We start from the raw sequence: 14,495 nt of genomic DNA, 5'->3' as shown, positions 1-14,495 counted from the left end.
ATATTTTTCCTCATTGCAAACAGGTTCACTGTTAGATCAATTAACTTGGCTGGCTGATAAACCAAGCATTTTACCAGTTTGTTTGTGTGTGTGTGTGTATTCACTCCTACCAACATGTTGTGGGTGGGATGTATCAAAGCTGGAAACTCTTTCTTGAGCAGCTGGAAAAAAACGCCTGAAATATTTGGTAAAAGAAATAAACTAGTGAAATTGGACACACATTCTATTGAGAACATCTCTAGAATTATGGCCTGGTACAACCGGATTTTAGAAGTCACCTGCTGAGATAGCAGGTTTTGTCTTTGCCTGTCTTGTAAAATAAAAATAAAAATGACTTGCCTTATGTTCCTTATTGGATTGTATCCCCAACATTCAAGCCAACAATTTCACGCTTTTCATTCTTCCATCAAAATACATCATCAACTCCTACTCTTTTCTTTCCATCTTTAATAAGAGTTATAAAATCTGTCAAAGATATATGTCTTCAATCAGACTAACTTCTACTTAATTGGTAGGCCTGTCTTCACTCCATTTTCTCCATTTAATAGTTCAATTAGTTTTTCTATTGTTCATTTCCTATGTAATCCTCCCACATATTGCTTCTGTGTCCTCTATCTCACTTCCCCTACCCCACTCACGGCATATTTAAAAGGCCACAAGTCTTTGTATTCCTATCATTATTTCTTCCTACTAATTTCCCTTGCCTTAAAAAAACTCAATTGTTATATTTTTAACTGTAGAATCTAATATGAATCACATGAATGTCTCCAATAGAGAGGGCTAGCACTTTGTTGAGGGAGGAAAGGAATGCCAACTTCCAGAATGAGTAAAAAGGACATACTCAAATGTAAGGTATACTTATACCTACATATGGCCCTAAAAAGATGTCAATCACCGTTACTTGTACAGGTGTTCTTATGGCCAAGGTTACTCAGGAGGAAAATGTTGGCTCAACCTGACTGTGAGCAACCAACAGATCTACTGTATATAGACTTTCCACAGCTGCACAGTATATGAACCCAATTCCAAGTGCAGGTGATATAGGTATAAAACCCTATACGCTTCGGGTCCAGCCTATCTTCAAGACCGCATCTCCTTCTATTGGAGATGCTCTTGTCTCGGTCGCACCACCGTCTCAACTACGGTTGGTGGGGACGAGAGAGAAGGCTTCCTTGGTGGTGGCTCCCCTGCTCTGGAACACCCTCCCTAAAGAAATTAGAATAGCCCCCACTCTTATTTATTATTTATTTACGATATTTCTATCCTGCCTTTCTCGTACCCGAAGGTGACTTAAGTCAGCTTACCAGGCAGCAATTCGATGCCTAACAATATACAATTAACAGAATTAAAAATACATTCAATAAAACATATAAAACAAATGCCTTGTTAGTCTCATTGCCCATAAATTGTCGTCTGAGCCTTTCCAGTGTTTACTCTTCAAGCTTTTCAGGCAAGTCTAAAAACATGGCTCTTCAGACAGGCCTTTGACCCTCTGCAATCTATGATCAGCTCAAGGATCCACCAATTGCGTCACTCTGCACTTTGATTTGTTATGGCAGATAGCCAGCTTTATTTGCAGGTTCAACTACATTTTAGAAATTGTATAATCTTTTACAATTTTTATAATCTTATTAGTTGGGTATTTAGATGCATTGTTGTATTTATATTTATCTCAATGTGTACTTATGTATAGTTGTTTATATGCAGCACTTGGGAGAGCTTCTGTGAGCCACCCCATCGAGTCCCTTCAAGGAGATGGTGGCGGGGTACAATTATTATTATTATTATTATTATTATTATTATTATTATTATGTTAGACTCCTGTAGTTGTTAGAGGATCCCTCTGATTGTTTGCTGAACATAGCATTTGTTGAATATTCTTAGTGGATCTGTAGATTGTTCATAGGTTATGCTTCTTCATCAGCTTCCCAGAAGAGCTGGAAGATCAAGAACAAACCACAAGAGTAAAGATGAAGAACCACTTAGAACAGTGGTTCTCAACCTGTGGGTCCCCAGGTGTTTTGGCCTACAACTCCCAGAAATCCTAGCCAGTTTACCAGGTGTTAGCATTTCTGGGAGTTGAAGGCCAAAACACATGGGGACCCACAGGTTGAGAACCACTGACTTAGAGGAAAAGTGTTCTTACCATAAATAAGGGGAACCACTGACCACATAGAGAATCTGATAATCACAGCCTACAAACAATCTTCAGACCCACTAAGAACCAGAATAAAGACAATAAATAGAGAATACTACTCAGAAATAGGAATTTCAGACAGCTAATAATCAAGTTTCAGTTAAAGTCAGGTTATGTGATAACATTTTCTTGGAACCTGGGTATTCTTTCAAAGCATTTATAAGAGAAAAAAAAGAAAATCTAGCAGGAATATTTTTTAAAAGTATAAACGAACAGTGATTTCAACCTTGCTGTTGCATCATCCTATTTTCAGTCTACATTAAACAATAATTTGAGTGTATGATCTGGGGCACAACTCCACTTCATATCCTGCAAACTCAGTCATCTGTCAATCACAAAATATATTAACAGTTAGCAAATGCAGAGTGATGTACATAAATGTGTGCATCAACTCTAAATGATAGCTATTGCCTTATCATATTATTTAGGATAAGTAACTAGTTATGTCAGAAAATCTCAAGCTTGAAGGCATATTTGAGATCCTTCCAGCCTAAGGTATCATTCTTCCCAGCTCATTCATAAACTTCATTTGCTCCATGCTAAATGCAAAAACATATTCTTAGTCTGCATTTCATGTTCACCTCCCATTTAAAAAAAAACTTTAAAAAAACCCAATAAAAAACCAGGAACAAAGGGTATAATGAGAAGAACAAAATGGGAAAATGGGAATTTAGAAAAATGTAAAAGGCTGGCTGATTCTCTGCTACTAATAAAATAGTTCTTTTTACTGTCTCTCACCATATGCATTCTAACCTTAGCTGTCAGCTTACATAAAATCGATATCCAATAACTCAGACAGAAAGTCACATGCCTTTTATAGACTTTAATTTGTGATGGACTTGGACAGTACAGTTTAAGTAATCACATTCTTCTTATTAGACAAAAATGAAGTCAGTCAAGCACTGTGATCTTACAGTACAGTCCTTGAGACATACCCATATATAAAAAGCAGGCCTTTTCAGATATAGAACTGATGTAAGCAATTGCTAGAAACATTATTTACTAGATTTTTAAGGGGGGGGGGATCTGTTTATGGACCCCGAATGTACATAATTAGTACTATAAAGATCAGATTCATGGGGTTGGGAAAAATGAGCCCTACATTCATTTGCCAATCCCAACTGTTAAATGAGAAGCCAACACTTATATAATTCCAATACTGAATGAGTCTACTGTAAGCAAGGACTACCAACTGAAATTAGGCCTAGAGATTCCAAGCAGGAGCTGGAAAAAACAAGGAATAGTTCTTGAAACTGTACTATGCTTATGTTTATAGTCTACCAATCATTTTCTCAGCATGGGACCCATCTCCAAAGATCAGCACATGAGAAGAAGATTTCAACACTTCTAATCAAAGAAGAGGTGAACCAAGCCCTAAGGTCTACCAAAATATGGCCACTTAGAAGATATCCTGCCCAACAAATGAAATCTTATACATTGCTAAAATCTATCTAATTACTCTTTGACCAAAACCCAAATCCAATGGGAACTCAATTCCTACTATATCTAAAAAGTCATCAAGACACCCATTTTCCAACCTGTTTTAGTTCAGCAGCTGCTTTCCCAGCAGGCTATTTAAACACTGGCCAGCCATTGTATTGTTAATTTCAAGATCAACTCCCACAGAATATTTTTAAAAATATCACACATTAAAAAACCAGACTTTTAATGAGACAGTTTGTTCCCTACATGACAATTCATTAAATGAGTTGTCAACATAGGAAAGATATTTGCTGAAGGAACGAGTCACTTTTGTTTCTAAAGCTAAAAAGAAAAGTGTTAGATTTAATAGATGCTGAAAACATGGACATCCTAATCTAAAAGCAATATCAAGGCCTTTTCCCAACTAATGCGGTCCTATTTTGCATGGAATGTCGTTCCCCCAAACCAAGTATTTCATGAAAAATCCACAGTGAAGATAAACCTTGTTGGCCTTATGTTACCTAATCCAGTTTGAAGTTCTACATGCATTCTCAATTTTCTTACACACGCAACCTCCAGCTGCAAACTCAGTTGAATATGGGGCAGCACCATCCTCTAGAAAGGAAAATGTTAGAACAACATTTCTAAAAATTAATAAAATGATAGTATAACCAAAATGATTCAGTAGAAACCTTCCCCAGAGGCACAATGACCCAATTTGTTGAGTATGTCCAGCAAAGCAATCTCTCTCAAACTTCATGCAATACTAGATTTTTTAAACGAGAAATGTTAAAAATAATTTCTTGCAGCCCAAGGATGGTTTCGACTGAAACATTTCGAACATTTTATGCATCTAAAGTTTTTCTCTCTCTTTCCCCCCACTGTACTATTTTGTGAATGATCTTTTTTTTTTCAGCTACTCAACAGCACCCTCCTTCTTGTGAAGGTGAAGGTTTCCCCTTGACACTAAGTCTATTCGTGTCTGACTCAGGGGGGTGGTGCTCATCTCGATTTCGAAGCTGAAGAGCTGGCATTATCCATAGACACCTCCTAGGTGATGTGGCTGGCATGATTGCATGGAGAGCCATTACCTTCCCATTGAGGCGGTACCTATTGATCTACTCCCATTTGCATGTTTTCGAACTGCTAGGTTGGCAGATGTTGGGGCTAACAATAGGAGCTCACCACACTCCCTGGATATGAACCGCTGACCTTTCGGTCAGGAAGTTCTGTAGCTCAAAAGTTTGACCCCGCTGCACCACCAGGGCCCCCTACCCTCCTTCTTAGAAGAAGGAAATTACTAATTAAACAGAACAACTTCTTTAGAACCTTTATTTGCTATTTAAAATTAGGTTTTTCCCTACTCAACCTCTGAACAAAAATCTGCTTGTCTACATATAAAAGTAAAACATGCCATCAAAATGTACTACCATTTAAAACTTTTCAAAGAACATATCTAATTAATCATTGCTTAAAAGGAATAAAATATACATCCACACTGCCTTTTACTACATAATAGAAATGTTTTTGTGATACTGGGATCTAAATGTATGTGAAAGCACTGAAAATGTGGTCATTAGCCTTTAACTCCATGTTTTCGAATAATATTTGCTCGAGTTTTCAACCCATTTCACGAAAGTGCAAAAAGGCTTGGTAAAATGAAGACTATGAGATAATGGCTACATCTATATAGAGGACATTTTCGAGTGTTATGTTACAAAATGAAGTCTCTCAGAAGAGTCAAAATGGCAATTATGGCTCTCCTCCCAAGGCATCAATTTTAAAGTAAATCAGTCCCAACAATATGAATCCTGAGCAACCAAAAATATCATAAAGCTTCAGTTGTATATCTGCTTGTCAATTAATACACCCAGATACAAGTCTTTGGGAACAAGTAACGTTCCCAAAGACCTTCTCTTGGATATCTAGAACAATCACAGACAGGAAGTCAACCCCAGTAATGAAATTGCACACTATACTTTGATATAGGGAATACTGAGATTCTCATGTTTTATTGTGGGGAGCATGTTACTACAATATAAATTTCTACTCCTTTTGCAACCCATTCTCCACACACCAGATTGTGGGCTTCATGAAAACCCTCAAGAAAAACTGCAAATTGATAGGAAAAAGTTGCTTTTCTGTTTTTACTATGCCTTATTTTACAAAAGAATACCAAGAATCCTTGTTATCTTCAGAAAAGAAAATTCTTCATTTCATTTTCAAGAACATGTAACAGAGTAGCCAGATTAGTTTGGGAGTACTGGGCAATATGATGGTCTTTTGCTGCATACAGATAAACAAGTTCTATCTTTTCACTGTGAAAAAGTTGAAAGTGTTTTTGTTTTGTTTTATTTTATGTGTAGATAATATGCAAACAGTCCCCAAACAGTCACCTCACTACCTCTGAGGATACTTGCCATAGATGCAGGCCAAACGTGAGGAGAAATGCCTCTAGAACATGGCCCTATAGCCCGAAAAAACACACAAGAACCTAGTGATTCCAGCCATGAAAGCCTTCGACAATACATAGTCTCCAAGTTACGAAAAAGGAAGGGTCCATTGGTTGTAATTAAAACAGATACATTTTTAAGTGTAACCCCAGCCAAATACATATAGAATCATAGAATCAAAGAGTTGGAAGAGACCTCATGGGCCATCCAGTCCAACCCCCTGCCAAGAAGCAGGAATATTGCATTCAAATCACCCCTGACAGATGGCCACCCAGCCTCTGTTTAAAAGCTTCCAAAGAAGGAATCTCCACCACACTCTGGGGCAGAGAGTTCCACTGCTGAACGGCTCTCAGTTAGGAAGTTCTTCCTCATGTTCAGATGGAATCTCCTTTCCATATGTAAGTATATGCATGTTTTGGAAAGCATAGCGAAGGGTAACACCCCTGTGGTGTTTGTTTTGCGGTCTGTGCCTCTCTTCAGAAGATTTCACACCACTTTCTGTCCCTGTGATAATTAGATTCTGAAAATTTTGGCTTGTTGTGGAAACAAAGCTTGGTGATAAAGCTCCAGTGGAGACACTTTTTCCCCATGATAACTCTTTCAGGAGCGAATTTCCCTTCTGAGGGGTAGATTTCTCTCACTTCCTGCTGTCTCACCACCATTCTTAACTATGAGTCATCTGTAAGTTGGATGTCTGCAACTCAGAAACTGCCTGTATATCAGTGTACACTGCATTTTGAATGAAAGCAAAACAACAGAGCAGAGTGGGGATATCACAAGTACTCCACAATTGAAGGGAAACATCTCATAAGCTTCCACCTGCATAACAGTTCTTCTGAGAGAGAGATATATATATATATATATATACACACACACACACACACACACACACACCCCTATAAACACACAAGCTACTTCCTCCCTGTTCAATTCACATCACCACTTGAGAGAACATCTACAAACACAAAAGCCACACAAATATGGGAAAGTTCATTATTGGGCTTTAACTCCCAAAATGTCCTAGCCAGACGTTGCAGCCTAAAAAAGTAACTTCCAAGTTCTGGCCCCCAACCAAGAGGAGAATGCCATAACTTGCATTACCACCAGATGGCATTACACATATTTCCTGAGATGGTAGGACTGCCCCAGAAAGACATAGCCCTCACCACTTTTCCACAGTAAACGAAAGAAGGGCCTTATGTTCCTGAACACATGAATGCAATTGCTTCAGTAAAAACTACCTGTCTTTTGTCAGTTCCAATATATAAGTTAACAGAGATGAAGGAAAAGAACAGATATTGAACAAAAATCCATCATTAAAAAAAACTTACTGAGACAACAGTGTCTGGTTCTGTGTCAAAGACGTTCCACCGTTTTACAGTCAGTACATCAAGGTTTTTAGAGTCATCGTCGTCCTCCTCATCCTCTTCAAAGAACTTCAAGCATTCAGCTTTTGAACCCTTGACCACTGCAGGCTCTTCTTCTATCTCAGACGTACCCACTGATGTGTCATCCTCAGTTTCACTGTTTCTGCCAGACAGCTCTTTTATCTCCTCTCCTCTCGACACTGCCTTTTCAGTTCCGAGTGCCCTGAACTTCTCTACATCTTCATTGCTTACAGAAAAATGTGCACCTTCTTCTGGCTGTTCTGTCCTTTGAAAAGAGCCTTCTTTCTTCGGTTCGTTCTCAAGCATTTTCTTCTGAACCTTTTGAAGAAATCTTACACGAGGCGCCACTGCAAGACCTAGGGAGCTGAAAATCAGGAAAGCAGATCAGAACAGGCTTTCTGCTTTAAAAGCTATCTATTGGAATGCATAGAAATCACCCTGTGTAATTTTATTTTTTAAGAGCAACTCAGGGGATCTTCTTCACTGATTTCCACCTCGACCTGGTTGATGGGACTCCAATTCTGGAACTTACTGATTTGATACAAGCCTTTACCTCAGGACTGAGCCATGCACAACCTGCATCCACATTCCCCTCTCTTGGCCTTTTTGGGTGCTTCTGCTGCTCCTGGCCACTAGCTATATTTTGGATTTGCTCCCATTACTAAGCAGACATCAAAGGAACAACAGTTTAGACCAGAGGCATCAAACTCATTATCACTGAGGGCCATACTGAACTAAATATACTGAACAACCATCACTTTTGATTATCCACCATGTGAACTGGGGATAATGGGAATTGCAAGGCAATGTGCCTCTGAGGTTGGAGAAAGGTTAAAGGACATTTTAAAGTCAGACATTGTATCCACAAGTTTTGTTTCTAATTTTATACCCTACTATTCTGACTAAAAAAACAAACTACAGCCTTCCAGTTGTTACTGTATCACAACTCCCATCAATTCTAATCATGATGTCAAATGATGAGGAATACAGGAGTTGCAGTCCAGCATCTTTTGACATCATGATTAGAGTTGATGGGAGTAGATCATCAGAGCTCTGATAAATGTTACCAAACTCTTTCTGTTCAGGATAGATTGCAAATGAAAAACAAGCTTTCGGATATTGAAAGTAGAGAAATAGCAGGTTAATCCTAGCAATTAAAGTGAAACTGAAAAATCCACAAAGTTTACAATCCTGTTCAGATGACAATATAAGGATTCACATTAATATTCTGGGATGAAACTACAGGGTTTAAATTTGGATGAAGATTTTTACACCACTATTAATCTTCAGATAAACCTCTTAAACGGCATGGTGCCATCTTTATAAAATAGCAAAATCAATGTTTGGTGTTGGGATTTTTGTTACTGTTTTCAAGGTGTGGATAGTGGAATCCATGGATGCAGTATCCAGAGACAGGCACATCTAAAATCTGTTCCTAGCAGTTCTGCTTTTTTTAAAGCCTGATTTGGTGTAAATGTCATAAAAATAGATATCATTTTGAAGGACAAAAATGTAATGCAGCTTCACTGAAAACAAATTGTTTCTTGGATATTGTATTGTACTGAAATGCTTTCTAATGCAGTCATAATTTTTCCTTCTTGACAGTTCAGAGTCCTTTAACCCCTCTGGCTCAAAATGGTTGACAAATGTTCTTTGAACAAAAGAAGGGGGGTTAAAACAATTTCAGTGCTCCAAATCTGCATTCTCAGCCTCGCTGCAGATATGTTAATGGCAATATAAAGATCCACATTAATATTCTGGGATGAAACTACAGGATTTAAATTTGGAGAAAGATTTTCTTTTTAATAGCAACTGTATGTAGAACAGTAAGTTTTCAGCAAAGAAGCAGTTTTGATAACGATTGTGGAAAAGGCCTTTAAATGTAAAGCTGAGTTGATTAAATAATTTGAATTTCTTCTCCTAATAGTGTTGGTTATATTATGGTATTTCGGTGCCCCAGTGAACGAGACAGTTTTTGGCTTAGCTAAAAGCAAAAATAGAAGGCTTTTGCTATGAAGCTGCACCCCCTGTTTCCCCAAGGACTGAGCTTGAAACTTAAAAATGGCTGCAATCATATTAAATGAAGCAACTATTGCTTATATAACAGCAAACCTCACCTAGCATTATTGTCCTCAAAATGCAGGTGAGATCTGTGTTCTGGGGTTGAGGTGATATACACAGAAATGTAAATGGGTGTCAGCTGCTGGGGACAATAACACTGACGAAAATTACTAAGGATTAAATACTTCATCACACTAGAGAATGAATCCACTTTAAATTGGGTTTCTTCCTCTTGCAGAATTCTGGGGTTTGTCGTTTAGTGAGGCTGTGAAAGACTCCTACAAACTACAAACCCCAGAATTTGGCAAGAGGCAACAACCGGATTTAAAGTGGATTCATTCTCTAGTGTGATGAGGTCCTAAGGATCAAATGCATGTTGATGTTCTACAGTTCAGTATATTAAAATTCCTGATACTCTAATTACTACAGCAATCCCTGCACAAAATGAGCAGGGAATAATTACAGTACATCTTTGGTATTTAGTGGGATGTAGTTCCAGAACTCCCTATGGATACCATAATCCATTCCATTACATTCAATGTCATAGTAAAATTGTGTTCCATATATAAAATTGCAAAATCAAGCTTTGCTTTTATACACACACACACACACATATATGGAGTGAGGGAATATTTTCAAGTCATGCTTGGTCAAATCCATGGATATACTATTTGTTGCTATAGATGGTTAACTATATGGCAAAAACATGCAGGGAATCGATGCACCTTTCTTTATGAATCCATGCAGGAATGTTCTGTTCTGAAAACATCTCAGAGCCCTTCCACACAGACATATAACCCAGAATATCAGGCAGATAATCCACAATATCTGCTTTGAACTGGGTTATCTAAGTCTACACTGTTATATAATCCAGTTCAAAACAGATGTGGGATTTTATACAGTTACGTGGAAGGGGACTCTGAACTATAAACTCTTTTGGCCACTTTAGACTAAGGCTTCTTAAACATTTCCACTTGCCATCCCTTTCCACTTGAGAAATTTGAATGTGACCCCAGGTATATAGATATATTAAAAGGTATAAAAATCAAACATTTACTGATAATAAGCCAGCATTTGCAAGGTTTGCTAAACAGGCTGATTTTCCTCTTTATGAAATACAGCTGAAGTATTTTCTGCAGAGTAAATACTGCATGCTATTGCTATAAAATTTGTGCTAATGTCTAAAACAGACACTAGGTAACTTTTACTGTTGCCAATTTTTTTGTGATCCCAATATTAAGTTAAGGCTACCCCTCATTTGAGGTTGGGACCTACTGTTTACGAAGCAATACTCCAGGCCACCTCATTCTTGATGCACATAATCAAAACTCTCCTCACTCCTTTTTATGTATAGAATTTGCATTGCCATTCACAAATTCTGCTAGATTGTATGTCTAGTTCCTGTAAGTTTTGCAAACAAGTTTACATCTCAGCAGAATGCAACAGATGTGTTGACACTACAAATATATGGCCATTTTTACATCAACAAAGAAGCTGTGATCATCCAAATATGTCATCTTCTACAGCAAGATTGTCTCGATTTTTTAACAAAAAGCATACCTATCTCAAGGGTACAAATGATTGCAAAAGTAGGATTTTTCACCCATCACTGTGTATATATTCCTAAGGAATCCTAGATGCATCAGTGCAGAAGCGTGTGATAGTTATGTCTTGATATACTAATGTTATTTACAGTCCAGTAAATATAATAAAGAAATGCATATGCATTATAGGCATTTCTTTGCATACTTCAGATTTTAAAAATAATGTTACTATTTCTAGTATTTAACACTGAGCAACAATCGGTTTGTGTAGTTCAAAAGTAGCAACAGAAAACCAAATTTTAGCACTTATCTTTTGCAATTATCAGAGCTTATAGCACTTACAGGGCATATTCAGCTATGGGTAACTTGAAAACATCAAACACTTCTTTGTTCTTCATTAGGTAGACAGATCGTAGATAGGATACAAAACACTAAAAAAATGAGAGAAACTTGTTTGAACAGCAGAAAAAGAGACATATTCTTATCTCTAAAAATGAATCATTCAACATTTTGAAGCTGTATCAACTGAACTGAATTTCAACAAAAAAATTATTGTACATACTCATGCATAACTTAAACTCATGTATAAGTTGAAGGCAGGTTTGGGGAGCAAAATTACCCCACGGGTAAATTAAGAATAAAACACACTTTTCTTCTACTTTTAAAAAATGTGTAGCAAAAACATGCTTAGGAACAGCTATAGAAAAAGAGTACATATGTAGAGGAGAAACAATGAGCTGAAGGTGTAAATTACACTGTTGATCTTAAAATATCTACATCTATTTCACTACATATGTATGCTCAGCCTTCAACATATGTACACTAGGAATTCAACCTTCTCGGGAAATAAAAATTGCAAAAAATTAACCTAAAAGAATGCCTAGAGAGAACATATTTTGGTGGCAAATATAGCAATCCATAAACAATCAAATCCATGAATGCTTAACATACAAATATGGAAGACCAAGTGTATTATGCATTTTTCATATACCATTTTTAATGTTTCTACTTATTTTAGTTTACCATCCACTTTTCATACCCATTGGTCTTATAACATGTTTTTTCCTTTGCTTTTCAAAATAACTGTTTCTCTTCTATTATTTCTTAAAATTGAAGCTGTTTGACAATCCATTTTAAACTACTAATAGAATTTGTTGTACAGCAGACTTTTGCCCTTAAAACCTATCCTTAGAAGCAACAACAACAAAAATATAGTAACACATTTTGCTTGGAGTTTCATGTTATCCAGCCTACAATAAAACACTGGAAAATCACTTCTATAAAACTGAATAACCTGCTGCGACCAGCATGCCCTTTCGTTTGGCTGGTAGCTCAAGTGTATAATTCGTTAAATCATGTTGCTTTATGTTTCCACAGCACTGTTCTGTAATTTTTGTTTGGGAAAGAGAAATACTTTTACAGATATATTTACTGGGTCGTGTATGCCATTTTCGTTTGGACTCTTGCTTTCCAAAACACATTCCTGAACATCTATTACCATATAATATGGTTTCCAGTCTTTCAAAACATCTAAAAATGAACTTGTTTATAATACACTGCAATACCTTTGTGGAGATGTATACACAAATATATACCATGACCTAAAATATGCAAAACTCCTGCAGTAAAGTAGGCTTTTTGTTTGCATTCTGCACGTCTGTTGGTCCAGTCCAATTTTGCGGTTTTGATTTTATATAACTCATCAGTGACTTTCTGCTTGTTCTTACAGCCTGTTCATAACAGGGCCATGTAATGAGAAGGATACCATGCAATAAATACTGCAAGAGTAGCACAAATCTTTCACTGAGCATGGCATGTATGTCTAACAGCTGCATTAAAAAATCGCATTAACCATTGATATTGTAACATTAGCTCTACATAAAATAAGCCATTGGTATTTTCCAGTCTCCTGACACATAACAGGGATGCCATTAACAATTTCACTGCCTGGTGTGTGGCCAAAACAAACGGATTTACAGTTAGCTGAAAACAACTGCTTCTATAGCATTATTTTGCCCCAGACTAATGGACTGAGGCAGAATCTTAAGCAAATCTGCAAAAATGACTGAGCTACACATTTCACTTACTCGTCTTCTACATAAGTGTAAATTTATAAGCAAGTCAGATGGCTCTTTTTGGGAAAAACAGCCCAACATCAGGAGAGGAGGTCAAGTAACTAAATGAAAATCCTTATCTTCAAATAAATCAGTATCTGCTCAGTTAGTGAACTATAATTTTCATTATCTCCAACAAAAGTCGGAAAGTTTGTGCTCAATTGCAGATTATAGGAATTGCAGTCTAGAAAGAGAATGGTCTTGTAGAGTTTGCTGAATATTTCAAATGGATGTGGAAAGCCTAGTCAGATGGCACAAACCCACAAACCAAATTCTTGGCAATATCACAAAATCCAACTCCACAAAATTTGCGTGAGGAGAGTTTGTCTTAATCAGGAGAGGCTGAAGCCACCCCTACACTCTCACCCATCCCACTGCTTTTTCCTACTGGTTTTCAGAGGACCATCCTTCCTCTTCAGTTAACCATCAAGATAGAGGAGGGAAGAATAATTTCTAACTTTTATGCCACCCTTCTCTCTCACCAGAATACAGGGTGAGCAACTCTTTATCTGAAATGCTTGGCAACAGGAATAGTCCAGATTTGGAATTTATTCAGACTTTGAAGTACTTGCATATACATAACGAGATATTTTGGAGGAGGGACCCAAGTCTAAACACAAAAATCATTTGTTTCATACAGATCCTATACACAAAGCCTGAAAGTAATTTTATACACATTTAAATAATGTTGTGCATGAAACAAAGCTTGTGTAAATGGAGCCATTAGAATGCAAAGTTGTCACTATTTCAGGACCCAATAAGGATAATTTTGGATTTTGAAGTACTTCAGATTTTGGACTTCCAGATAAGGAATACTCAAACTATATACCATCTGCTTGCTCATGTCAATCAGATAAATGGTAAAATACAAACCTTATTTAAATAACCAAAAATTATGTTCTTATGCAGTTCTAATATTTCACCTGTACAAATAATGAAGTGTTCCTGTAGTCCAGTGATTTCCAATTTTTGGTCCTCCAGGTGTTCTGGCTTCAACTCTCAGAAGTCCCAACCAGCTTACTAGATATTAGGAATTGTATCAGCAGAAGTCCAAAACACTGGGAGACCAAAGGTTGGGAACCACTGCTATAGTCTTGACAGTTCTATGGCTCAGAGGTAGAGCCTATGCTTGTTTATAAATTTTCCTCTTCAATCTGTATAGAACTTCGGTAACAAAAACTAGAAAAAGACCTCTGTTTGCACATATTAATTCCATTTACTAGATAGACAATTGTGGCAGAGGAAAATATTTTCCCTTTCAGAACTTGGATTGCACACTGTTGGCTAAAACTCAACTGTAGAAGTGTCTGGAACTC

The 14,495-nt window shown here is 37.1% G+C and overlaps 1 protein-coding gene across 1 annotated transcript in view; it reads right to left on the bottom strand.

Moving 5' to 3' along the window:
• The window catches only part of DDX10 (DEAD-box helicase 10), a 203,854-nt gene that overhangs the window by 135,540 nt on the left and 53,819 nt on the right, over positions 1-14,495 (bottom strand). The window contains exons 12-13 of the mRNA XM_060770991.2: positions 11,408-11,496; positions 7,404-7,824 (exon numbers count right to left, since the gene is read on the bottom strand). Of these exons, the coding sequence (XP_060626974.2) occupies positions 7,404-7,824; positions 11,408-11,496 (510 nt within the window). The remainder of the gene's footprint in view (positions 1-7,403; positions 7,825-11,407; positions 11,497-14,495) is intronic.

This window comes from Anolis sagrei, chromosome 3 (genome assembly GCF_037176765.1).
Source record: "Anolis sagrei isolate rAnoSag1 chromosome 3, rAnoSag1.mat, whole genome shotgun sequence".
NCBI lineage: Eukaryota > Metazoa > Chordata > Lepidosauria > Squamata > Dactyloidae > Anolis > Anolis sagrei.
This window is presented reverse-complemented; position numbering and strand designations above follow the sequence as displayed.